Below are 27,997 nucleotides of genomic sequence, written 5' to 3'. Positions count from 1 at the left end.
AGGAAGCTCCTTTTCTGCACCACTAAGTCTTACTTGTTCAGCTAAGAGATCATGAACTCCAGAAAGCCTTGAGACATTCCTGCCTGTCCCCTTCCACTCTTACATGGTATAAGAAAGTCTACAGGTGTTGGAATTCGGGGGCAGGGGAAATGAAACATACATCCATCATAGAGTCTGCAATGAATTTTTATTGGAGATTTCAGAATAATTACTTTGGCGGCAATACATAAGATGGTTTGGATCATGGAGACAGAATAGACTAGGGAGTCCCCCCTTTCTTGAGTCATTGGCCCATCTGAGATGAAAGCTGTACTGGTACTCAGCAGGAAAGCGCTGAGTACCACATAGAAACACTAAATCTTACAAATAATTTTAAGAGATTTGCAGATCCCCTGAATCCCATGAATAGATTCTTTTAAGGAAAGGCGTTAACCCTGAGTATGAACAATGAAATCAGTTGAGGTTATTGCATACTTCCAATAAAAAGGTTACAGACTATGTATACAGTGTGTGGACCAAAGTGGTGGCAGCAAAGAAAGGTTAGGAAGTGAAAGGAAACTGTAAAATTACACATACACTCCCATCTCTTGTGACTGGTTCAAGTCTTAAAGGAATTAAACGAAACACTCATAAGTTCTTTGTTTCGTGTTAGGCAATGAACCAAGGCATGACCCTAAATTGCACACCAACTCTACCAGAGGAGGCAGTACTATCTTCTGAAGCAATGCCGAAAGCCCAGAGCGGTTACCAAGATGCAATACCAGACCTGACCACAAACTTGAACTGCAAACCTCTAGGTCGAATACTTTTCCAACAAGCAGTACCCTCCAAAAGGAAGGCAAAGTTCACTGATTATCTCCTGTGTGAGACATGTGAAGTAGGGGTCTTCAAACATCATTACTTTTACCTCCAAAGTAAACAAAGAATTTCCTTAAGAAACATGACAGTAAAAATTTGTTATACTTACCTTAACAACATATTGATAAATTATCACAAGACTGACAGCCATGGAAATGTTGGCAAGGAATGAGAGCAGAAACAGATTCTTTAGCTCACGAATGAAGACCAGGAGAATTATAAATGGAAGAAAGCAAAGCATATATATCCTTAGGTCAATACTTCTTCTCTCACAAGGATTTGATGAATTGGTACTATTCAAAACAAACACTTTACTCTCCAGGAATCCCTCATGAACCTACATAGGATTATCAAGAGAATAAGAAAGAGGGGGGGAAACTTCCATCAACTTATAATCATAAAAGGGAAATATAAAGAAATTTATGATCTATACACTCAATGATAAATTCCTTCACAATACTTATACTGTTTCAAGATACTCTAGCTTCCTAGAAATATACACATCAAATTTAAGGATAATTAAAATAGGATACTCTTCTTTGCAAAATAACTTCTTTTACCATACTGTGAGCAGAAAGGTCACTATGAAATTATGAGAGTAGATTTACTAATTTATTCTGAAGCTTTGTGACTAACTATGATGCTTCATGATCCCAACAGAGGCTCAATCTGTTTCTGAAATAGTCAAAAGATGCATACTTGCCTAGAACGGCCATTAAGATACTACTTCAGCTTATTTTCTTCATAGTAGAAAGCTCTAGGTACCTCTTAGAAATGTACAGTAGTCCAAATAAAATTCTTTAAAACTGTTGTATAAATCAATTGTTTATACATTATCATCATATCAATAAATATTTATTAACAATCTACTAAATTCATGCATGGCCATATGCTCAACAGTAGATAAATTTTTGCTAGAGCAAAAAACTTCTTTAAGATAAATCAAATTTACCTTAAAATTTATTCAGCCACTTTTATAAACCAATGATTTACAGGATCCATGTATTAAAAATTGTCTGATTCAATTAACCACATAACCTAACTCACTAAAATAGAAATGAAATGATAGAGAACTTTAAAAACAATCTTAAAAACTCACAGCAGAGGCAGATCATACCATAATTTAAATAACAGTGAAAATCTATTTGCCTCTATCACAGTACCCTTCTTTGGACATAATGACATTATCAAGTCTCTGAATACATGAATTCTTCAGAACTAGACCCTATAATAATAATAGCAAGTATTTTTTAAGTACTTTCTATGTATCTATAGAACATCTCATTTAATCCTCAAAATAACTCTGAGGTAGGTGGCAGTATTAATCTTAATTTATAGTTGAAGAAACAGGTCTATGGAAGGTAAAAAAAAAACAAAAAAAACTCTTACATAATATCAAGTCAGTAAGTGGTGGTTCTAGAATTCAAACCTAGGCTTGAGATTCCAGAATCTAGCTTGTAACAGCTACATGTTAACCTGACCAAAATACTGCAACCCTGCCCAAGTAGCAACCTGGCCTCCACTCCAACATCTCTCTCTAAATATAGTATTAGCAGGCCAACAAATCCAAAATTTAGAACAAAATTCTCATGTGATTAACAATTCAAGTGTTTCCTTTAATTTTACACTTATAATCCACAATAAACAATATTTAGTGTCACTAAAAATGTATACATCATCTTTAACTGCAGGGAATATATCTACTAGTTTCAAGTTATGCAGGCAATTTATTACTCAGACTAAAAGACTCTCAGGTTACAACATGCACCATTAAAAAATGTATAGCTCACAATAAGCTTGTAAGTGGCCATCAAAACTTTATATTTTATTTTCTATAAGTTGAAATAGAAGCTAAATTGGTAATTCACATTACTTGGCTCTGAAGAAGGTATTTTATTTGTTGACTCAGTTTTCTCAGTAACCAAATTATTTGAAGCAAATACTTCTGCATCAAAGAAGTAACTCCAATAATGAGATTAGATAATGATCGAAGTTAAGCTCTAACAAGGATAGCTAGCAAGAGAAAAGCAGTTATATAACCAGTTTTTAAAAGGGCTATTTGAAATATTAGGTGCTTGGGAATCTGAAATTAATTCTATCACAAATATCTCATAATTTAGTATTCTTTGGCAGAACAATGGTTATAAAAATTTTCAGGATTAAAAAATAAAATAAAAATGTACATACATACCCAGAGCAAGATTCAGGTAAACATTTGAGTCCTTTGGTGCCCTCTAGAGACAGAGATTGGCTATCTAATAGGACTTCCTATGATCTCACATGTTTACCAAAATGCAAAACACTGAAATAAATATTATAAAATAAAATTACTAAATTCAGTTGTTTCCATTTAGAGCTCAAATTGACTAAAAACCACTACTTATTTTTCAATTATTCAGTAATTTAATGGTTAAAATTCCAAAGGCAGATTACATTTCTCAGCAAAGCTAAAATCAAAATCCAAGCCATAATACCCTAATTTGTAGGCTGCTTTACACTTTACAAAGGCTTTCACAAACCTTTTGTCAGCTGAGCCTCACAGTAAGTCTATAAGGAACAAGGGGAGCTTTTGTCACTATTCCCATTTTACAAATGAGGAGACTGAGGCTTGAGCAGGGATAAGGGGGTCTTGCCCAATGTGTGAGGTAAAACTGAGAGAGCTGGGATTTGAATTCAGATCTTCTGACTCTAAAGTCTATACAAGTCTTTGGTATCACAACATTTTTTTTTTCTTAATGTAGAATCTCTTCTCCACTCTTCATGCCCAATATACTATTTTATCTACCGGAAATTTTCTAGAGTAAGAACAGAGAAGCACTATAACCACAATGAACTAAATCATGGAAAGCACTATGGTTTTTTCACCCTCCAGTTGTCCACAGTGGCTTAATGAGACCAAAAAAGCCATATGGCAGCTACAGAGCAGGAGGTTCACACATCTGTACAGCAACTAAACCCTTAGTTCTTTAATTTAATGAAATACTACACCTTCAATTTTATGCAGATTAAGGTGGTAATAATATTAGTTTTTAACTATAACAGTAGCAGTAATTGGTAAGGTTTAATCAACCCATGTGTCTATCACTGGAGACTGCTATCAAATGTAAGAGAGCGCCTCTGTAGAGAGAGTGAAAATCTCCGATAATGCTGTTTCAGTGACCATCTCTCTGCTCTGCCGAGGTGACATGTTCATCATTCCTTTCACCTTCTCCCAAGTCTCAATGAGTGTCTTTTTCCATGTTGCTCTTTATGCCTCAAAAGGGCTTTCATCTTTCTATCTACAACAGGCATTCTTATCTCCCACAGAGTCACTTTTCTACCTGGTATTCTAGCAAATGAGTTAAATTCTTCTATTTAACTTGGAAAGCAACTGATAATATTTTAGAGGAGAAAGTCACAAATCCTAAGCTTACAGACATATATTTTATGTGCTTTATATATTCTTTGTCTCACACACACACACACACAAACTAAAATCAGACAATGTTCTGTCCAGTGATGAGCTATTAATATACTAGGTGGCAGCTGTGCCAGAGACCTAGATATCAGCCTAGTTCACACGACTTAGGGCACACTGCTCATGCAGAGCAAGACTCAGTTTCCTCATTCATAAAATGAGCATAGTACTTACATCACAGAGTAGTTGTAAAGATTAAATGATATATGTCATAGCTTATAAATATAAGACTGTACAGCATTATTAGCATTATTCATAAATTCAAATCAAGCTTGTTGGTTGCTCTCTTAGGAGATAATAACAAAGACAGAGTACACTACCATGTTGCACAATCCTAGAAAGGCATCATTTCCATTGTGTTCTACGTAAATGACTGGTAAGACGATATGTTTTACCAGTGCTTGACAATAAATAGCCTCTCAACTGAGTTAGTAGTCTAGGAATATGCAACTTGTGGAATTAAATACTTGCAAAATTAAAAGCACACTATCCATAATGAGTAATGCTAATGAGAGCATCAACTCTCTTATTTATATAAGGGGGTTTGACTCAATAAGCCTTTCCAACATTAGAAACCTAAGCTAATGGCTTTAGCAAACTATGGCCCACAGACCAAATCTGGCCTATTTTTGCAAATACAGTTTTACTGGAATACAGCCATATCTATTTGTTTATGTACTGTTGTCTATGGCTGAGTTCAGACAGAGACCATATAGCCTGCAGCACTGAAAATACTTATTATCTAGCCATTTGCAAAAAAAGTTTGTCAATTCTTAGTCTAAATATAAAATGAAGCATTCTTTATACTTAGTAAAGTGAGTCAGATATACTTATATGTATATATATGGGTTCTTTAGAAAACATATTTTTGCATTAAAATACCTACAAGTACTATATATTACTATGTATAATGCCTACTACTGCACCATGCACATGTAGGTAATTAATAAATGTTATTAATTAAAGAGCAGGGGGAATGTAGGAATAAAAAAAGCAAACTACCAGTTAAAGCACATAAAGAAATGTGCTCTGGCATTGTTTTGATAGGGGAGCTTTTTTATTTCAGTGCTTTGCATATTTGTTCAAATTGAGAGTCTCTACTAAGACTGTACATCACTTCCTCTTAAAGCAAACATTTACATATGGAGAGAATTACAGAACACTGTACATTCCTGGGCATAGTATTTTTTTAGACAATAGGAATAATTACTGGATTTTAGTAATGTCCACTTTTGTACTTCACTTTTTAGGTTACTGGCTAAAGCCTTATATATGTCTTTATAAAACATCAATGTAAAGAATATGCTCCCAAACATTTGTATATCTAAATCTCAAGTAGCTAAGTATCAATAAATTATGTCCTGTTCTGATCTGAAAGAACAAGTATTATTGATATGACAAGAAACATAAGATCAACAATAGCCAATATCCAACTTGCAAAAAGGACAACTAAAGGAAAATCTACAAAGAAATATGATTAATGAAAGAAAGACATTTGCATATTCAACCATGGGTTACTCAGAGGAAATATGATGCTATAACTACTGCATTGAAGAAATTTCAATAAGTGGACAAAAATACTTACTTGTTTCACATTTTCAGCTAAGAAGACAATATAAACACTACAGAATCCCAGCTGTGTTATTACCAGAAAAAAGTCAACCACACTCCTGAAAAGAGATACCCACAAATGAGTATCAATGAGAGCTGATGAAATATCAATATATACATATTTTCTCTTTTTAACTACTTCAAAACATTTTATAATAGTGTATATTCTTTTCACTTCCTTATAATATTTATTTTCTACAAAAATCATACATTTATGATCAGTATGTCACTACAATTATTATTGAACAAAAGAATGTTCTATTAAGTTAAAAGGCCAAAACTCCCATCACTTGTTTCTGAAATTCAACAGTTTATGAGCATCTGCTTAAAAAATGAATTAATGAAAACATTTCTTCTTTTAGATTAAGCCCATCTCTCTTACTTCTCAAGATATTTTTCAGATCAGTCCAATATATTTCCCAGCTTCATGTCATTTGCGAGTATGATGAGCATACTCTCTACTACCAAATCACTAATAAGAATATGGAATGGGAGAGCACTGGGGCATGGCCCTAAATCATACCATCGGAGAAGTCTTCAATATCTTAGCTCTGTCTTTATTTTCTAATGAGATACTCTAGAAAATTCCAGCTACATAAAATAGTGTATGGGGGAGGGAAAGGGATATCACCAAGTTAGCATTATTTGGGTATGGTGGTTAATCAAGTCACAAATTTACTACATGTTAATATATAGCCCATACTTCTCAATTTTTTTTAAATTCTCACCTGAGGATATTTTTATTGATTTGAGAGAGAAAGATGAAGGGGGAGAGAGAGAAACACTGATGTACGAGAGAAACATCAATCAGTTGCCCCCTGTACGTGCCCCAACTGGGGATCAAACTGCAACCTAGCTATGTGCCCTGACAGGAATTAAACCCACAACCTTTTTGGTGTACAGGATGACAACCAACCAACTCAGCCACTCAGCTGGGCAATACTTCTCAATTTTGTTCTGGGAACAATAAGTGACTACACCAGCATGCATCTACTATATTACAGTCTCTTGTCAAGCTGTCAAATGATCTGGTCTACAAATCTACAGAGCCTCCTCCTGCCATTTGAAACTAGAAGAGCATGCACCTATATCTTCATTCTTGTCATATCTCTACAGTTCTCCATGGTTCTTCAGGGATCTCATTTGTAAGTAATCTTGGTACCCTGAAATGAATTCAAGTTTCTTCTCTCTGATGAATTACATTTAAGTATTCCCTCAAGACCTCTTCATTCACCTTTGACTTTAGTATCCCATCAATAATCATTCCAGCCAGACACTTCTATGTGAAAGCCATTCTTGATAGAAAAAAACAGACCAAGTTGCATCTGACTGGAGTGGGAGGAAGAAGATACAGTTCTGGGGGCAAATCCCTAGGGCAAGAGACTATTTTCTTTCTTTTCCTACTCAGAATATCAAGAACTCCAAGCAGCTCATAAATAGATCTAAACTCCAGAAAATCCCTAGAAAAGCCATACTTAACCATAAACTACTCTATTAACACTGTTCTTTTTAATTTTCACTGCACATATCATTTGTACCACACTCAGCATTTTGTTTATCACTTATGCTTATTTTTCCAGGCCTGTATTCATCTGACTTTGATTAGCCATGCCCACCAGTGGTATAGTTACATTTAAACAATAAGATAAAGATAAGAGTATGCTAAAATACATACTCCAGATGTCTTATAAACACGTAGCTAAACAGCATGATTTTATCTGAAATAATGAGATTGCAACTTTTTTCTTGCTTTTTCCTTTACTTAAAAAGTTATTGAACACAATTATATCATAGGTTAGCCAGGTGCTTTATAAATATCATTTTATTTAAACTCCTGTAGTAAGCCTATGAAACAAGTATTATTATAAACTCATTTGATAGTGAAATAACTAAAACAAAATGATGATTTGACTCAGGTCATAAAATTGAAAAACAGTAATTGAGATCTGATCCCAAGTCTAACTCTAAAGATTATGTTTATTCCCTCAACTTATACTTCTATTCATGTATCTTGTCATATTAAAAAACACTTAAAAATTAATGCAATTTCAATAACCAGACATTAACACAGCAAGTACTTACCGTCCCCATGCTGCTTGCTTCTGAAGACAACTCCAAGGACTTACTTCCATAGCAAAACTCACAGTGTCACTATAGCCTAATGTTGACTTTTTAAACCTGTAATTTAATGACATACATGTATATGAAAAAAAATTAAGTTGGTTTATAAATCCTTTCCCTGAAAAGAACATCAAATAAATGGGAATTAATGACTACAGGGCTATGCCCTGACAGAGGAGTTTTTGAAATATCAAGATCTGCATGCTCCTAAAGTATGTCTCATGAAGTTAAAAAATTTCATATCTGTCCTTATTACCAATATATTAGTTTTATCTACTGTTAAAGTTCATATATTTGTAGAATTCATATAATAGTTGTGCTTCACGGATTTAAATATTTCAATTACCTAAAAACATCAACTATACTGTTCATGCCTCAATTATTCCATTCTTAGAATAGCATTGCTTAATACAGCTGTACAGGGCTTTACACTATATTTCCACATACTGTATTTAATACTCAAAACAGACCCATGAGGTAGGTATTACCTTCCCCAAGTCCTCTCTCCCACTTTTCTTTCAAGTATACATTATTATTTAAAGGTCATAAATTACTTGCCCAAAGTTTTAAGAACATTTAAAACAACAATAGTTAAGATTAGAATATTAGTTTACTAGAATACACAATATTTATTTTTTAAAAGTTGGTCCAGCCCTGGCTGGCGTGGCTCATTGGTCAGAGCGTTGGCCCATGAACCAAAGGGTCTCTAGGGTTTGATTCTCAGTCAAGGGCTCATACTTGGGTTGAAGGTTCAATCCACAGCCCAGGCAGGGCATGCACTGGAGGCAACCTATCAATGTGTCTCTTTACATTGATGTGTCTCTCTCTCTCTGTCTCTCTCTCCCTCCCCCCCTTCCACTCTATCTAAAAATCAATGGGAAAAATAAAATCCTCAGATGAGGATTTAAAAAAAAAAGTTGATCCATTGTCCAATAGAAGCATTTCATGATACAAAGATAAAGAAAAAAGAACATTATTTTTATGAACTATCTACCACTCCACATATCAGTAAAGAGCACCAAAGTCATTATACCCCGAAGTGAATTACTAACAAACTGAAGACCATTACACTATAACGAAAAGCAGTACTGCTTCCTCCATTTCCTGCTTTCTACAGTATCTTTCCTGTGTGTTTTTTTCCATTTACGTTATGAAAGAAACCATTCTACCACTAAAAGGGCAATTTTTTATTAGAATTTTTAGTTTTATTTTTTTAGAGAGAGAGAGAAAAAGAGAAACGCTGATTTGTTCTTCCACTTATTTATGCATTCATTGGTTGCTTCTTGTATATGTCCTGACCAGAGGTCAAACCTGCAACCTTGGCGTATCGGGACAACACTCAAAGCAACTGAGTTACCCAGTGAGGGCCAATAAGGCTGTGTTTCAAAAGAAGTAAATATATTCTGACCAGCTTTCAAACATATGAAATGCTACCATTTTGCAAATTCATCCTCTTAAACTTGTCGATATAACAGATTACAGGAAATACAACTGCTAGTTCCAAAGCAGAGTAGAAATATAAGACTAACACTGTAAATACACAGCTTCAAAATAAGACTTAACGAATCCATATTTACCTCTGACAGAGAAAGTGACTGCAACGCACCAAAATGTGCATACAGTGAACAGAAATAATTCCTATAAACACAAGGCTGATTGGTCCAAGCTGTAGGAGAAAAAATTATAAGGTTTAAATATTTAAGTTTAACAAAAATTAAGTTGCCTCATAAGCAATAAGACAATGAACTATTCATTTGCAGTGAATAAATATTTGTCGTACAAAATGACTGAATAATTATTTGCATACAGAAAAACTAATAAATTGGATACAGAAAGAACTGCAGTAATACTTAAGACAACCACATGATTCTAAACCTATGGATACAGAGTATAGCAGTGTCCCACCAAAATAATTATATGCAACTATGAATCATCTAAATGACTAAAAAAGCACAATATCAATTTGGGATTGGGCAATCTACTTCCTCTATTGCTTGCTTGTTGAGCATTTACTATGTGTGAGGAACTATGCCTATAAAATAATTATTTGAAAAAGTGATACAAAACAAAATTCAAGTATTTATTACTAAAATTAAAATTATCCCTGGATTACTGAGAAACAGACAAAATATTGCTAAAGTTTACTTTATAATAATATTTAAGTTTCTCTAAATTAGGGTGAACTAAGTCAAATGCAGAGAAAGATGATAATTAAAACTGTTTTTTAGAAAACTGGTCATTTAAAAAAGGGTTAAACATAATTTTATTACTTCATAAGTGAATTCTCCCGTCTAGATTCTCTGTAATTACAATTGGTTATAACAACACTTTAAATATTTTCAAAATATACTGTTATTCCTTTTCTTAACTATTGTTCTTGAAACCTGAAAACTGTACATTTTAATCTAACTCTAAAAACCTATAAAGTTTTGCTAATACTGTACAAATTATCTGCTATATATATATATATATATATATATATATATATATATATTTGTTGATAGGAGTACATGGCTTAAATCCCTGAAAATGCAAGAAGAATAAGATATAAACATACCTGGAAAAATAAAATACTATTTTAGGATCTTTCTGTCAAATAATATATATTAGTAATTAGGTAGAAATTAAGAGAGTAATTAATTGTAATTTTTTGTTAGATACTATCATAGTTGACATAACTTTATCAATACAATGACTAAGTGATTATTAATTGCGCCTGACCATCTTTTAGTTGACGGAGCTACTTGTTAATTTGTGGTAATTTTTGCTGTAAATTAAGACTGATAGCTATATCTTAACTAGAAAGTACAATGATAAGTCTTACCACTATGCCTGCATTTTTTATTGCCAATGGAAGTCCTAAAAGGCCAGTTCCAATATTTCCTTTAAGAAGATGCATGAGAGTCTGCACAAATCTGAAAAGGAAGTTGTAAGATTTAAACATTTTAGAAAAAAGCTATTACAATCACATGATTATGGTTTTAGCACTAGAAGGTAACTGAAAATTAATCTAGGCAAAGAATCAACATTTCCATTCAACTAGAAGTTAAATGGGCCAGAAGTCATATTTGGTTCAAATTCTATCTCTGCCACTTAAAAGTAAAATACAACCAATTGAATTTTTTAATGGTGGTTTTTAACTTATTCTACAAAAAAAGGTTCTCAATACTACCCAAGAACTTGACCAGAAAAATAAATAAAAAATAAAAGTAAAAGTAAAATACATAGGGTTATTATAGAGATTAAGATAGTCAAGTAAAAGTATTTTTGTACATATTAAAGTAATAAAGAAAATGTAATTTTCTCATAAGATTCTTCGCTGCTATAATATTCAGAACAATGTCGAAGATTACAGGTAGGCTGGTAAGACAGAGCAGTTTATTGACACTGTCTATGTAATCATAGTACTAAACATTTTTGATCAATGATCTATGATTAACGTAAGAGGAAGTTAATTAAAAAATACACCGTTTTAAAACAATGTGTATCATCAGGTAAGATAAATACTGATTAACTTTCAGACTTTATGAACTCCCTAAGGGATTTCACCTAAGAAAAGTTTCCCAGAAGCATTTAAAGGAGGTTTCTTGACCAAGAAAAAAATAAACTAGGATGAATAGCACAAATTTTAAACTTATGAAATAAAAATGCTCACTTAAAATCTTTTAGTTTATACTATTCTTTTATCAATTAAAAGAATTGTTTACTTTCCTTAATTGTTAAATTACTATTAGAACCAGAACTTACTCAAATCTATTAATGATGATAAAGTATAAAAGGTTTAAAATAGTTCTACTGCATAAAGAAGGGTTTACTACCTACCTCCCACAGTCCAACTCCTAACCATTTCAGAATCAATTTCTCTTAAAATTTCTACTCCTCTCAATCAGATTTCCCTTCAAGATCCACAGCATTTGATATGTATCACCACTGTAGTAATACCTGTACACTGCTCTGTAGCTTGATGTATTTCTTCTTTTCCAAATAGACTATAAATACCTTGAGGGTAAGGACTATGTCTTATTCATCTTTCTGTCTTCCATAGTACCTAGTAAAGTCCCTTGCTAACAGAAGGTGATTATGAAATATATACTGAATGAAAACAAAAGGAGACATATACACCATAACACTTACGAAATGCCCTCTTGGCCATCAAGCTGGTAATGCTTCTGAACAGGTAGGAGCTCTTGCTCATGTTCCTCATCTGATGTCCCATCAAAATTCTGCTCATTTATTAAGGGCCTCATCACATCCATATCTTTAAAAATAAAAATGAAAAGCACTTTTTCTACATCTTCAATTACCTGTAACCATGGTTTCTTTCACACCCTTAGCAACATTAGCACCTTTTTTTTTTTTGCTTTTTAAATATCTTTATTTTTCTGGATTTGGGGAATGTAACCAGATGGCCTCTTTATGTTTTAAAATTGTGCTAATCATTAATTTCCCCAGCAAAAAAAGTATCCTCCCCTTTGTTTGTTGCCTGAGAGATGATTTTTGTCATGCTGTGGTATCAAACTTTGGTTCAACAACTGAGATGGTTTTTCTGTGAACAACTTGGTCGAGAACCAAATTGTTCCAGATGGGAGACAGCAGAGAAAAGAGGTTCAACTGTACTATAAACTACCCAGCTCCCACCCTCATTCTTTATTTCTTTTATTCTGTTTTTTATTTTTCCCATAGCACTTCTCACTTAACATACTATATGATTAACTGATTATTTTCAAATTCCTCTTACTAGAATGTAAACTCCATGAGAGCAGGAATCTTGATCTGTTTTGTTCATGAATGTATTCCACGTGCTTAAAACAGTGCCTAGCACATAGGAGCACCTCAATAAATGTGTGAATAAACAGACATAAATTTTTTTAAAAATCAAAATAATCTGGATCCCTTTTTTCAGTTAACAAAAATATACATGTTGAATATCTTCCCATATTACTTTTAATGGCTATTCAGTACATGGCTATATGACCATACCACAATTTACCTAAACAGTTTTCTTCAGTTGAACATTTAGATAGTTACCAGCTTTTCTCTATTATAAATAATGAACATCTCAGCATAAGTATTTTTTACATGACTTATTTCCTTGGGAAATATTTCTAGAAGTATAATTGCTGGATCAAAGGATATGTGCATTTTTAAGGATAAATACATTATACCACTCTTACCAGCAATGCATGAGAACGCACATTTCCCCACATCCTCACCCAGATGGGTTATTAATGAATTTAAAACAGATAATGCAGAATTATGCACCTGAGACCTACATAATTTTGTTAACCAGTGTCATCCCAAAAAATTCAACAAAAAGAAATAAGAAAACAGATAAACCTGGGTTCATATCTGGGTTCTGTCATTAATGAGCTTAAATTATTGTATCTATAAAATGAGAATAACAGTAGCACCTACCTCACCCCACTGCTGTGAGGACTGAAGGAGACAATGCTTGTGTAAAGTACTTACTTAGCCCACTATGTGATCCACAGTAAACTTTTAATAAAATGCTGAGTTTACTTCTACCATTATTATGACTTAAAATCAAATTGAAGTGCCCCGCACATTATTACAGAAATGCCAACCAATTAGTTACTGTAATAAAGTACTTCTTTAAAGCTCAGCTTTTTTAAATTTAGCATCAAATTAAAAATATTCCTAAATATAATGCATGTGGGGAGGGGAACACACACAATAATATTACTACCCCGATCCTTACTTTTGTTTTCCTTTTGACAGCTGGAAACCACAACGATCTCACATTCCCTGGCTGTCTCAGATGTGTACACAGCGCACCACACCCCGGCAGCACACCGGGAAAGGAAAGGGTGCCGCACGCCGCTGCTCCAACCTGATCAGTGACCAAGCCAACAGTCAAGGCCTCATCAACGCCTTCCGCGGGGGTGGCCACCTACACTTACTAACAAGGTAAGTACAGAACGAAGAGCCAGTTCTTTATCTCGATAAAATGTAAAAATAATTGCTTCCCCTGACTCCCAACCACAGGTGCTTGGCGACGCTGCCTTATTTGTACATTCTCCCCACCTGATGTAAAACTGTTCATCCTTGAGTGTACGCATGTAACCAAAACTGCTATAGCCGTATTTTTCCTTGCCCTCCTGCCTATATAAATATTCCCTCTGCTTGGAACTCTGCTCTCCGGAAATATCCTCCGATGGGCCCAAATAAAAGCCTCTTTTCTCACATACACAAAGGTTCGAGTCTTCTCTCCGCCGACGCCCCGTAACCCGAGGGCAGTCACCTCCCGAGCCGCGGCCGGCCCAGGAGTCCCGGGCAGGGTTTCCCTCGCTGGGCTTTCAGCTCAAACCCGCGCCCTGAAACGGTGTCTGACGCGAGAAGCAGACGGGTGTCTGTTCTCTTTTTTTTTTTCCTTTGGCGGCTTCTCTCCGGGTCTAGGGACTAGCAACCTGAACCCGAATCGGCCCGCCACGCGCGTGGGCAGCGGCCGCCCCGGCCAAGGCCGAGCGCAGGCCGGGAGCCTCGGCGCATCCCACGGGCGCGCCGCCCCGCGCCACGTCGGCCCGCGCCCGCGCCCGCGCCCCCGCCCCGCGCAGCACCCACCTAGCTCCTCGTGGCCCGCCGCCTCGGCCGCCGCCGGCGCCGCCGCTTCCATCTTTCGGGGGTCTCCAGGTCGCCGCCGCCCGGGGCGCGCTCTGTCCCGCGGCGCCACCAGCTCCCGAGGCCTCGCGAGCCCAGCGGACCGACGCCCAGCCCCGCCCCCGCGGGGAGCATGCGCAGTGGGGCGGGCGGCCCCGCCCACGCGCAGGGGCTCCGGGGCCCCCTGCGGGCAGCTCTCAGGGAGGGCGGGGGGGGAGGGGGAGCGAGGGGGGAGGGGAGCGGGGGGGAGGGGAGCGAGGGGGAGGGGGAGCGGGGCGCGGGGAGGCCGCGCTGCGGGAAGGCAGGGTCCCGGAGACAGCGGGGGCTGGGCGGAGAGGGGTGCTTTCAAAGATGACCTCGAGCTTTAATTTGAGGAGCCCATCTAGTTGCAAGGCGTTAGCACCGCGCGGGACACCTTGGAGACCACAGAGTAGGCGGGGATGTGCCCTGCTGGAGTTCTGACTGCTCGGGTATGTCTCCCTGTGCCCCCATTTAGAGATACAGAAGGCACCCGGGTAGAATTTAACTTGGTCAAGAAATTTCACTTTAAGGATTTTTCAATGCTAAGCCTTAAAAAGATAGTTGACGTTCACCACAGCGCTGAAAGGTAATTAAGGCTAAGAGTAATTATGCTGATGCGGCGTCAAACACGCTTTAGCACTCTACATGCACTGCCTTATTTCATTCCGATGAGAGACCTGCGAGATGATGCTGGCGCTCCATCCATTCTACAGACGGGGAGTCCCGGCACACAGCTAAGTGACTTGTCCAAGGAGAGGAAACTTGAAAGCAAAGCTGGAAATCTACCCGCAGCCAGAGCTGGGGCTCACAGGTGGGGCCAATAAATATCTGATGAGCCAGTGGATGAAGCGTGCTTTTGGTAGATAGGAAAACTATTTTAATTTTTGACATTGCTTTCATTTTTTTCATTCCATAGTTCTTTAAAGTCAGGTCACCAGACAACACTTTTTCTTTTTGTTGGTTCCATTTCAGTGGGGGTCTTCTTGGAAAAGCTATGGGTTGTTTCTTTTTTGGGGGGGGTTCAATTTCTAGGATCACTGATGTAACTACATGTGATGGTGTTAAATATTTAAACTTCTGAGATTAAAAAGGTACACAGTTACGTAATATGTATATCTTTCCTCCTGCTGCGTCCCTTGTAGGTTTCACTAGAGAGAATGATGATGGTTTGCCAGAACCCTTTCTTTTCCTTTAGGTCAACCCCACCACTCATACACATACACATGCACACCCCCCAAAGATGACATGTAATAAAGATGTAGGGGAGAAAGAGAAAAAAGAACTGTATCCTGGATGATAACTGGAGGAATAGCCCCTAACCCATGGTGGGATGAGACACCTGGTTAGAGGTTAGTGGGAGAGAAAACAGGCATCAGACAGGTAACTGCCCGTAAAACCACTCACCGTGATGAGAAAGCTGGAGGCAGTGTCTTGAAAGAGGAATATTATCCTTTGCATGTTAAAAGGGATCAAGCCACTGTCCTGCAATCTCAGCATCGGGGGAGCAGATCTGGCCCCGTGGAAGGAAAAAAGGACCTGAGCTGCCATGGAAGCGTGGGCTTCTTTGGAGAAGCCTGGGCTGAGGGGGCAGCTGTGCTCAGGCCCTTCACTGAGTGATGTGGAGATACACCAATGATAGAGATGATCCTAAGGTGAAGAGAATTACAGTTTTCATGTTACCACTTGAGAAGATATTTACTGTGACTTCTGCTCCAGGTCTTGTAGACTGGAAAGGGGTATAGGGAAAAGCTGTATCAGAGCTGAGACATTATAAAGAATCGAACTGTTTGAACCCTGGTAACGTCCTTTCCTTTCCTCACTTTAACTTCCTGGATCATCTCTCACTTGCTTCCTTCTTTGTAACCACAGCATTTTGTTCATATCTCTGTTATAACACTTCTCCCCTTGTATAATAATTATTTCCCTGTCTGAGACTTACACTGTACTGAGTTCCTGCAGGAGAGAAGCTGTATCTTTGTCTGTGTCTTGGTCTCAGCAGGGTCTGGTAGAATGCCCTGCAGGAGGTGAGAGTTGTTGCATATAGCCTTATAGGTACGTGAAAGCAAATACAGTTGACCCTTGAACAACTTTACTAATAGCCTACTGTTGACCAGAAGCCTTACTGATAACATAAACAGTTGATTCAACCCACATTTTGTACATTATATGTACTGTATACTCTATTTGTACAATAAGGTAAGCTAGAGGAAAGAAAATGTTTCTAAGAAAACTTGAAGAGGATATACATTTACACTACCGTACTGTATTTGCTGATAGCTTAAGTTTATGGCACCTGCTTACAAGGTGAATCACCTGTCAGTACCTACATAAGTACTGTCTTATATAAAACACTGTGGATGTTACATTAACATATATCATTAACATATATCATTAACACTAAACATCAAAAGTGAAAAGATAGTGTGAAAAAAATTCATATTCACTTACAGGTATAATGATTCATGCATTGATAACAAAAAAGCAGCAATATGATTGCTTTATGGTAGCCTCGCCTATACACTAATGAATAAATCATTATAAAATTTCTATGGCATACAGTACGGCAGTCATATTCATGATACAGTATTAGAAACATTGTTACTTCTTAAAAATTACCACTTACCTGTGATGAGAGGCTGATACACACTTTTTCCAACTAAGAGAGAGACAGAGAAAGAGACATACTGTACAATAATGTAATGTAATTCTTTGAAAGCAAAGTTATAAAATAGTAAGAAAATTAACACATTATTAATTTTATATGAAATATCACTCACCTTAGGTCTCTGTAAGGCCAGGTTACGCATTTCCATGCACGTCTTGCTCACAATGATTACTTAGGCGATGGTGATGACACAAAAGTGTCTAATACAGTTATTAGATTTTCACACGAAGACACACTCCATACACAATCTCTTCTATGATTTCTTTGATTGGCTCTGTCATAAACCTTGTGAGGTCATGCACAACATCTAGACAGTGTTTTCTCCCCCAGGAATTTACTGTTTCAGGCTTGGTGGCTCTTTACCTTTTTCTATAACAACGATGGCATCTTCAATGGTGTAATCCTTCCAGACTTTCATTATGTTCTATCGGGGTTGTCTTTCATGGCATTGGCGAGCCTTACTAAGAAATATCCTTTGGGGCATTTTTTTTTCCAGAATAGGACACCTTTGTCTACATTAAAAACCTGTTTAGGAAAAAAACAACCCTCATAGGCACAAAAAGTATGGTGATTACCAGAGGGGGAGGCAAGAGAAGGTAAAGGGGGGATGAACGGTGATGGAAGGAGACTTGGCTTGGGGTGGTGAACACACAACACAATAACAGCTGATGTGTTATAGAATCATACACCTGAAACCTATTTAATTTTATTAACCAATGCCACCCCAATAAATTTAATTTAAAAAACCTGTTTAGGCAGATATCCTTTCTTTTCAGTGATTTTGCTAATGGCACGTGGAAACTCATCTGCTGCCTCTTGTCAGTAGAAGCAGCTCATCCTACTATCTTGACATTTTTTAAGCCAAACCTCTTTCTAAAATTATCAAACCATCTTTTGCTGGCATTAAACTCTCCAGCTTTAGATCCTTCACCTTCCTCGCTTTAAGATATCATATAATGATTTTGCTTTTCTTTGAGTCATATTAGGGGTCTATAGGTATGTCTTTCTTATAGCAATCCAGCACCCACATAGAAGCTGTACTTTCAATAAAGATAAAAACGTATTTGCAAAAAGTGCTAGGTTTTCCCACCTGCTGTTATAGCTGCAGTGACAGCTTCATTTTTTTTTTTTTTCTTTTTTCAAAACAATCCTTCCACTGGACTCATTTATCTTGAAATGGCGGACAACCACAGCTGCAGACCTCAATCTACAGCACACATCAAGTAATTCAACTTGTAATGTCATGACTTCTCTCTGCTTCCCAGGGGCACTTCCAGCGTCACTAGTGGCACTACGCATGGGTCCCCTGGTGTTAGTGAAGGTTCACAGTATTGCAGTAAACAGGATGAAAAATACACAAGAACCATGAGAGATCACTTTTTACTGCAAAACACAATTTATTGGAGAGACAACTGCTCACGTGGAGATAATTAGCATCGCTTGGCATTTTAATGGGATACTCGCAGCACTTGAGCTCACTGCAATAGCAATGGGAGGTGGCTACAAAATTATTACCATAGTATAGTAACTGCAGTAAATTTCAGGCAGTTATGATTTAATACTGTGTCTTTACATTTGTTCACATTTCTCCCATCTGCAGATAGCACCATGCATGGTCTGTGTTTGTGTGGGTAAGTTTTGATACAGTATACCTTTTTATAATAGATTTCTGTATATTTTATGGTAGTAAATGATAAAATAGACTAACCTCTATATTTTATGCATTCATGACATACCTAACTTTTTCTTAATTTTTAAAAATATTTCTCACTATTATGTGGAATCTAATGAACAAAATAAACTGGGGAACAAACTAGACCCAGAGACATATAAGCATGGGACAGACTAACATATTTCAGAGGGAAGGGGGGTGGGGTGGGAAGAGATTAACCAAAGAACTTATATGCATATATGCATAGCCCATGGACACAGACAGTAGTCCGGTGAAGGCCTGGGATGGGGGCGGAAGCAAGGTGGAGGGGGGCCAATGAGGGGAAAAAGGGGGACATCTGTAATACTTTCAACAATAAAGATAAATTTTAAAAATAAAAATACATATATTTCTAGGCTATCCGGTTGTTCTGCAAGTTTTTTCAAATTGTCAGTTACCCCAAATTTTTTCTAATTTATTTATTGAAAAAAATATGCAAATAAATGGACCCGTGCGGTTCAAAACCATGCTGTTCAAGGGTCAACTGCACTACCTATGTGCCAGTGAAGGTACCCTGCGCGTGATACCATTCTCCAGTTGACTTCCATGTCTTCCCTGCAGACCCACTTCTGCCCCTTTTCGGTCTTGCTCTGGGCCCCGGAAGGCTGTCCTGCAGACAGTGCTTCAGTGGGCTTCCCTGGGCTCTGGCTTCCACTGGAGGGAGTGGGAGAGATCAGCACAGAGGTGAAGCGGGTCAGGACTTCATCCCTCCGGTGCCCTCCCCACTGCAGGCTGGCTGTACTCCTGCGTGGAAGCCAGGCTTCTGACAGGCAGCCCTTCCCTGGGCTCCTGTGAACACCCCTTCCTGTGCCTGTCCAGGCCTGGAGGCAGGGACCCTCCTCCTCCCACTGCCTGCCTGGGGCACTGCATCATCCCCTGCTGCTCTTCCTAAGATCCTGCCCATGTCACTGAAGTAGCTCCTCTGCCCGACCCCCTCCACTAGCACTTTGTATGAGTGTGTATGCTCTCTGTGTCCTAGTGAGATCCTATGATAAATGCACATGCACAATCTCACTTATTTCTCTAAAAACACTTCAACTATTATCTCCATTTTACAAGTTAAGAAACTGAAAAGATGTTAAGCAATTTGCTCAAAATCCAATAGTCGAGTCAAGATTCAACCACACGGTCTCCAGAAACATTTATTCCAGCAATGCCAATGCCACCCCCATCCCAGAAAGTTCTTCACCTTTGGAATCCTAGGGGCTTTCATCGCCACCTCAGTAACTCTGTCGGGAATGGTCACTGATAGAGGCCAAGAAATGTCAGGGAGGAGGGCAGCAGTCACTGAAGCAGCCGTTGCCTTGAACTGAGCCAAAAATCCAGACCACTGAGCAAAAAAAACAAAGCATGCTGGACAGGATGGTAGGTGGGAAGCGAGTGAGGGTCCCTGTCACATGTCACTCACTTTGCCCATCCATCAGCCTCCCCCCTTTCTTCAGGGTTGTTAGAGTGGGGACAGAATTTTCTGCAAACCCCTCCCCTGACCTTCCTTCCCCTTGTTCGGTCCCAGGAGGGTCCTACTGAGGATACACTGCCCTAAACTGGATGGCCGGGTTGTAAATTATCCTGGAAAAGTTGTCCATGGAGGCTCCACTGTCCTGTCGTGAGGCAGTGGGGCAGGGGTTGGGGTTAAAAAGGAGGTGAAGTGATAAGAGCAAAGTTAGTTTGGTTTAGTCCCCTAACCAGGTTCTCATTCTTTGTGGTCTCTTCTGTAGCCATGTGAACAAAAAGTTAAGAAAAGAGAGCTCTCACGTCCCCGTGGTCTGGTTAATTTTGTTTAAAACAGCATAGTAATAGATGTGATCAGAAGGAGCTCTGACTTCCTTTGAGCCGGGCCTCATGCTGGGTACGTGTCAGCATTACCTCCTTGATCCTGCACAATCACCCTGTGCAGTCGCTATCGTATGACCCCATTTTTTAGTTGAAAGACGCCGAGGCTTCTGCAACCTAAGCACCTCTCCCGAAGTCCCACAGCTGGAGACCAAGTTCACCCGCAGCTCCAGGACACGTGCTCTGAGCCACGGGCCTCAGCCGCGCCAGGGCCCGCGCTCCGGCGCCGGCAGGCTGCGGGGCCACTCCACGCGGGTGGCGTGTCTCAGCCCTTAGAGCATCCCGTGTCTGCCAATCCATTCTCACATGGCTAAGGAAAGATCAGGAAAAGCATCGTGAAATCAGGCAAGTGAGCTTCACCGTTGGGGCTTGACACTGACGGAAATGTCCCCTCTAAGTATTCAACATTGTCTTCTGAAAATGTTACTCTTTGAAGGGCAACAGAAAAGGCAACTTAGGGCAAGTGCTAGAAAGCACACACTTATTGCCCCACCCGGTATTTATTCCTCTTGGTATTTAACATAAATGAGGGAAAGGCTTGAAAGCTCGTGCTTAAATAAACCCCAAGTGTAATTCCAAAGACCCAAAAGAAAAGAAGTGTTTTCAAAAATGTGCTTCTTTGCATTTTAAGCATTATATATTAGTTAAACACTGACCTACAAGGAAATTATTTAACTAGTGTGGTCTTCTAATGAAACTTGTCATGCCAAGTACAGAAGTCTGGGTTTTCTGTGGGCACTAAGAATTTGTTGTCCTTACATGTAAATTAATAAGTCCTCTCTGTCTCATTTTAACATCAAAGCCTGGTTTGGGATTGGATTTGACTGGCTGTACCTGTCTCCTTTTGTGTAGCCTACTTCTCATCACAGTTCGAAGGGAGTATGTGAAAAACTTACTTATGGTAAGTAGGTCACCTGAGACATATGTGGTGCATGAAGAACCTTACAAGTCCTGATACTTGGAATATTTTCCATGGTGATTCAAGAAGCCTGCTCACAAGTTAATAATCGTGTTAAGTAATATCAGCTACACTGGGGAGAAATAGAACCAGACCTCACTAGGGAAATCTGCCTAAAAGATGCTAATCCCAATGGACCTCATTAGAGAAAATAACCACAAACATATAACCTGCTTTTTGGTAATAAAAATAAAAAAATAAAAAGCAACACAGGCTTATGAAAACTTCCTCTCAGGAGGAAAGAGACAGTCCAGTTAGAGGACTGCATTCTAGCTCACATCCTCAGGAGTTTTTAAGATAAGAAGTTCTTAAAAAAAAAAATGTCACCAACCTGTTTCCTTTAAGGCCAGGCAGGTTGACAGTCCCATTAAGCTCCATTTATATGGTACCATTCCTGTCTGTTTTGTTTCTCGGTCATAGTAATGTGTAACTGCTCATTGTTTGAGTTTCCCTGCAGGAAAACAGCTAAGCACTTCGAGTTTTTCTCAGTAGACTGCATCCATTTTATAATAAATTAGGCCAATGATTGATTTCTTAAAGATGAGCCTTTGTATTAAGTCAGGAAAGTGAGAAATTGGCCAAGGAACAGTTCATTTTATGTGATATAAATGTTTCCTAATTCATCTTCTCGTCAGCTCTTTGGGCCTCCATTAGTTGTATCAAAAGACTCTACCATCTAATAAGCTTGACCCTATCTTCACTGGCAATCATTCAAATGTGACTCTTTAAGGAAATAAAAAATGTTATTTATGTCACAGCCCTCAGGTTTTTAAAAAATAAATCTCTTCATTATATCTTTATTTTCAAGTCAATTACTAAAACTTAGTTCTGAAATATAGAGCTCCGTGGGAAAAATTTGCTTGGTCTCAGACCTTCTGGACTCAGACTAGTACAGTAGGGGTGGGGACAGAGTAGAAATTCCATTCATGGGGGGGGGGCTTTTCCACACTTAAGAAGGTACCTCCTGGAGCTGACTATAAGTTCCAGCGTGTGCTGTTCTAAACAATGCCTCTCAATTGCTATGCATGTTGCACAGCTTGATTTTTTTAGGCGTGACCTGGAATAACTAAAGCCTCTAGTCCAGACTGGGCTGAATTCCAGGTTGTTACAACCGAATGGCTGCTCTCCTATATACCATATTGCAAACAGCAGAAGAGCATTCAGTAGTCCCCCTTACCCACAAGGAATAAGTTCCAAGACCCCCACAGCATGACCCAAACCACAGATATAGACTATATATACTATGTTTTTTCCCCTATACATGCACATCTAAGTTTCCTTTGTAAATTAGATACAGTAAGAGAGTAACAACAATAATTAATAATAAAATGGAATAATTATGATATACTATAATGAAAGCTGTGTGAATGGCTATGGGGACATTATTAAATAAGCTAAAGATTAGTGGAACACAAGCACTGCCGTAACAGGGCAGTTGATCTGATAACTGAGGTGACTAATTGGAGGGTCTCATGCGAAGCAGGGATATGCTGAGCAAGGATGAGTCATGTCCTGGGCAGGGGAGGGATGGCCAGAGATTGCATCAAAGAACTCAGAACAGAATGCAGTTTAAAATTTATGAATTAAGTATTTTTGGAATTATTCATTTAATATTTTCAAACCACAAGTAACTGAAACCATGGGAAGTGAAACCACAGCTAGGTAGGTATTACTGTATTGCTAACTTCTGCTGCTACAGGGATTGGTTCCTTGCAGGAGGACACTTGGAAAGGCATGTGAGTGTGATTATAAAGATCTGCTGCTGAAACATCCACCACCTTTGTAGCTATTTTCTTTTACTATTGAGAAAGATACAGAAACCAGGAGATATTTAAATGGTGTGCTCCAAGTCTCCAGTCGTACACGAGCGTATCTTAATGTCGTGACTGCCGTCCCCCTGCCCCCATTTTCCCTTCTGAAATTTGTTATTAGCATTGTTGCCTTAACAGAAGCTATTCATTGTCCCTTTCCTTCTTTTATTGAAACACAACTTTTAACTGTTCACATGGGAGCCTCACCATCTCTACTATATGACTAGACTCCGGCCAGTGAGATATGAGGAGAATGAACATGTGTAACATATGTCTTCCCCTTGTGCCATGCAATTAAAGGAAATACTCTAGGGATGGTGAGTTGACAAAAGAGAAGGCTCCTGGGCCCTTGATGATTTCCTAGAGCAGAGCATTTCATATCAGCTTGGACTTTTATGCGAGAGAGAAATCTTATTTAAGTCATTGTTATGTTGGGGTCTGCCATGCTCAGCTAATGAATACATGCTTTCATCAGATGACTTGAAGGTTTAGGATAAATCATGTGAAGAAAAGATTGCAAAATCTTACTCAAGTCTGGGTTAGTCTAATAATGTCAGCAGAAAACTTCCTCCACACAAACCCGGTGTGAAATTTTGGTTGTGCTTATCCAGAGATACAAAGGCAATCATTTTAAACAGTAAGTGATATGGCCACCCTACCCACACCCTCCAGCATGGGAGCGTGCGCCCAGAAAGCCGCTTTTGCCCCTTACCTCCCCGAGGTGGATCTATATTCCTATCGCTGCTCCCTGGGACACAATGCCCTGGGCCAACACCCTCAGTGTGGACTCATCCTCCTTCCAAAACCATTTAAAGAGCCACCTGACTGATAATAAATAGGCAAATTATCCAGATATTTTTACTTTTAACAGACCTTATACTTTTCAAAGAGTACTGCTAACACATCAGTTACAAAGTCAGCCCTGCTCAACAGCTCCGGCCCTGAACACTCAGAGGAAATTGTAAGTACCTGGTGTTGCCACCAGTGAACTCTTTCCTCTTTACAATGCTCAGAAACAACCGGAGAGTTGTGCTGAGCAAATATCAGCCATAAATGTTACGTTAAGCAAACAGTGGGAGGAAGAATACCAGATAGGTCCGGAGCAGCCCCATGCTACCCATGTGTTCCAGGGGCAAACAGACCAGAGTGTCCTGGCAGACAGCAGGGACTCAAATAGTAATGTCTTCCTCCTCAGCTCTAACTGGAAGTTCTCTTTGCCACATAAATGCACGTTTCCTTTAAGGTCTCTGAGTCAGACTTCTCCTCTGCTCAGTTCTGAGACAACACGTGCTGGGTAAGGAGGCTGGAAATGCCCCTGAACATCTGGATCCGGCTGGGGTGGCAGTTAGCATAGATCATTTAGAACCCAATCTAATAAAGTAAATATCTGTTGCACATATACTGGGAGCAAGATAAGTGGGGACTAGAATATTGAATAGGATATAGTCGCTGACCAAGACAGTTTGCCAACGAACTTGCTCTTGGTCAGGAGAGGTAAAGCAGGTGCAAAAATAACCGCAGAGCGAAGCAGAACCTGATAAGTACCCTAAGAGGAGTAGAAACAAAGGGCAATAAAAACAGAGGAAGGAGAGAGAAGGGGACAGTAGAATTTATTATTTATCATCATCATAATGACATTAACTAGTATTCATGGAAGGCTTATTAACCCTCAGTGCTGGGCAACCTGGGACAGTTAATCACCCTACCGCCTCTAAAGAAAAGAGCACAGTGACCTTGGAATGATCATTAAATAATATTAGAATGAATGCTTTTATTCATTCAAAAGTCTTTCTAAGGAAGTTTTTCTCTGTACTAATTCATTTTTTGAGTGATTACTACATTCTAGGCAAAGTGATAAGTTAATGTAGCAATGCTGTAAAGTTAGTGTTATTATTCCCATTTTCAGATTTTTTTAAAAAGTGAAATTCAAAACAGTTAACAAGGTCCCACAGGCGGGCTTAAACCCTGGCCAGTTTGACTCTAAAGCTCACGTGCTTAATGATTTACGAAGTTAATACTTTACATCAGGTGAAAAGAGAAAGAGGTGGAAAGAGGTTGCTGAGTGAAGCTAAGCTCTAGTTCCATTTCCATTTCCCTGAACAAAAGTGAAAATTTAAAAACACACAACAATTTACTCGATAAATTACAACCAAAGCAACTATTTTGGTAAACTTAGACCAGAAGGATGCGCCCTTCGCACAAACTCCTGTCCTCAGTCAACAGCACACGTCACTTCTTTAGGATCAAGCACCAGGGGCATTCTACTAAAATGGGAAGAAGCAAGCCTGTTATCACTGTTATTATCCAGCTTCATCCTAGAAGTTTTAGACTCGAAAAGAAGATTATTTAAAGGATTAAATAAATAAATAGTGAAAAGGTGTCAGCATAATTATTAGTTGCAAACCATGGCTGTCTATCAGGAAAAGTTCCAAAAATCAGATGAAACACTGTTAGCTCTAATAAAACACTGTACATCTACATCCAGAAGAATGTGCTTTAACAATATTAACCACTGGAACTTTCTAGTGGGGAGAGTGGGGGAGTTTTATTTTCTGCTTATTTTTGTGTGGCAGATGGCATGCTAGGGGTCAGAGAAGGGCCGAAAGAATTACCCTGAGAAATGATCCTTCTCAGTAGTAACTTTCCTTTGTGCTACTGAGCTCAGGTCTTGGTTGAAAAAAAGAAATATGGGGATTTTTTTGTTTGTTTGTCAATCCTCACCAGAGGATATTTTTTCCACTGATTTTTTTAGAGTGGAAGGGAGGGGGAGAGACATAGAGAGAGGAACATCGATGTGAGAGAGACACCTCTATTGGTTGCCTCCCCTGACTGGGGCTGGGATTGAGCCTGCAACAAGGTACGTGCCCTTGACTGGGATTCGAACCTGAGGCCCTTCAGCCCACCGCCCGACGCTCCAACCACTGAGCCACCAGGCCAGGGCAAATATGGGATGTAGGGCAGCCGGATTTAGTGGAGAGGCCAGGGAGTTGCGTTGTGTAGACTGACAGTGGAATTGGCCCTCATGTGTTCAAGGGCCCCCAGAGCCAGGGGCCTGCTGGCTCCAGGAGCAGCCCCAGGGAGAGAAAGTGGTTGCAGCTTTAGGCCTGTGAGATGCTAGACACCTGGGCCCACCCTAGCTCAGAGGTCATAATCGTTCTAACACCCTGCAGGAGCTGTGCTGGGGGAGATGGAGCACAGAGGAACTTCATTTAGCCTCTAAATGAGACTGGAACAGGACTTTTAAATAATTACACCAGGTGGCAACTGAGAGCGTCCTGGGTCAGCCAGCACCCGTGCTCACCCTAGTGCAGCACTCCCTAGGGGCTGCCATATGCTGGCCTAGGCCGGCTGCCACTCTGCAATAGCTGCTCCTTCTTGTGGTTCCAGCTGGCACTGTGGGACAAGATCCCTGGTGGCCTTAGGAGTCTCAGCTTCCCTCTCTTGGAGACATTGTTTGCTAACTCTCGGGTTGCTATGAGGCTTGGAGACTGGGGCTTGGGCTCCATATTACAGGGAAGAACTGCCTCACATACATATAGATATATGTATATATGTAAGTATACATACATATAAGTGCATATATATATGCGCACTTGTATATGTCTATTTATGCACTTACATAAGGAGATATACTTTCCTGTATTTTTAAACTTTCATTTGAAAAGATATACCATTTCTATAATGATAGTACACCGAATTCCCCAGTCTATGGACACTAATAAGGCCATCTTGTCATGAATTCCCAATTTCTCCTGGCTCATTTTCCCATGTACTTTGATCTCCTAGCCCCTGAAAATCATCAGGAGATGTGACGTGTGCCTAACACACTCCACGACCTGAGCCACCCTCACCAGCACACTGGTTCTCTCTGGGTGCCAAAGCTGGGCAGCTCAGAAACTGGTAACCGTAGTGACAGTGGGTTCCCATGGGGAACAGCGTCGGAGGGAAAACTTACTTTTTAACTATATGACCTGTTGTGCCTTTAAAAATTTTATCTATGTACCTAATAGTATTCTTTCAGAAATAGAAATAATTAGAATTTTTAAAAGCTGGGTGGGTAGTTTTATAGGAGTTGCTAGAATGGCTCTCTGGCTTCTAGGTTATATTCTGACAGTTAAAACAAAAGCAGGCCTGCTTGCGCAGCACGTGTCCCAGACAGACCTGTCATTTTACTTCTCAGTCCTTGCTCTGCTCAGGACAAGGCAAGCATCTGGGGGCCTGGGGACACAGCCAAATGCCAGCCACCAGCTCTCATTCTCAATCCCTGCTGATGATTAAAGCTTTGTACCGTGATGAGCCAAGCTCATCCTGCTTTGCCTTTCAGCCTCAGTCC

General features: G+C 39.1%; 1 protein-coding gene and 1 long non-coding RNA gene across 2 annotated transcripts in view; both read right to left on the bottom strand.

Moving 5' to 3' along the window:
• Nucleotides 1-14,696, bottom strand: part of SLC36A4 (solute carrier family 36 member 4) — a 35,129-nt gene extending 20,433 nt beyond the window's left edge. The window contains exons 1-7 of the mRNA XM_087821611.1: nucleotides 14,630-14,696; nucleotides 12,182-12,305; nucleotides 10,872-10,962; nucleotides 9,625-9,713; nucleotides 8,009-8,104; nucleotides 5,901-5,985; nucleotides 968-1,195 (exon numbers count right to left, since the gene is read on the bottom strand). Of these exons, the coding sequence (XP_087677737.1) occupies nucleotides 968-1,195; nucleotides 5,901-5,985; nucleotides 8,009-8,104; nucleotides 9,625-9,713; nucleotides 10,872-10,962; nucleotides 12,182-12,305; nucleotides 14,630-14,681 (765 nt within the window). The 5' untranslated portion in view covers nucleotides 14,682-14,696. The remainder of the gene's footprint in view (nucleotides 1-967; nucleotides 1,196-5,900; nucleotides 5,986-8,008; nucleotides 8,105-9,624; nucleotides 9,714-10,871; nucleotides 10,963-12,181; nucleotides 12,306-14,629) is intronic.
• A 2,433-nt stretch (nucleotides 14,697-17,129) lies between these two features.
• LOC107532444 (uncharacterized) overlaps nucleotides 17,130-27,997 on the bottom strand; it is a 219,773-nt gene continuing 208,905 nt past the window's right edge. The window contains exon 8 of the long non-coding RNA XR_015715279.1: nucleotides 17,130-17,876. This is a non-coding gene — a long non-coding RNA (uncharacterized LOC107532444). The remainder of the gene's footprint in view (nucleotides 17,877-27,997) is intronic.

Source organism: Miniopterus natalensis, chromosome 11 (genome assembly GCF_054644295.1).
Source record: "Miniopterus natalensis isolate mMinNat1 chromosome 11, mMinNat1.hap1, whole genome shotgun sequence".
Taxonomy (NCBI): Eukaryota; Metazoa; Chordata; class Mammalia; order Chiroptera; family Miniopteridae; genus Miniopterus; species Miniopterus natalensis.
The sequence above is the reverse complement of the archived record's forward strand: the minus strand, read 5'-3'. Positions and strand labels throughout refer to the sequence as shown.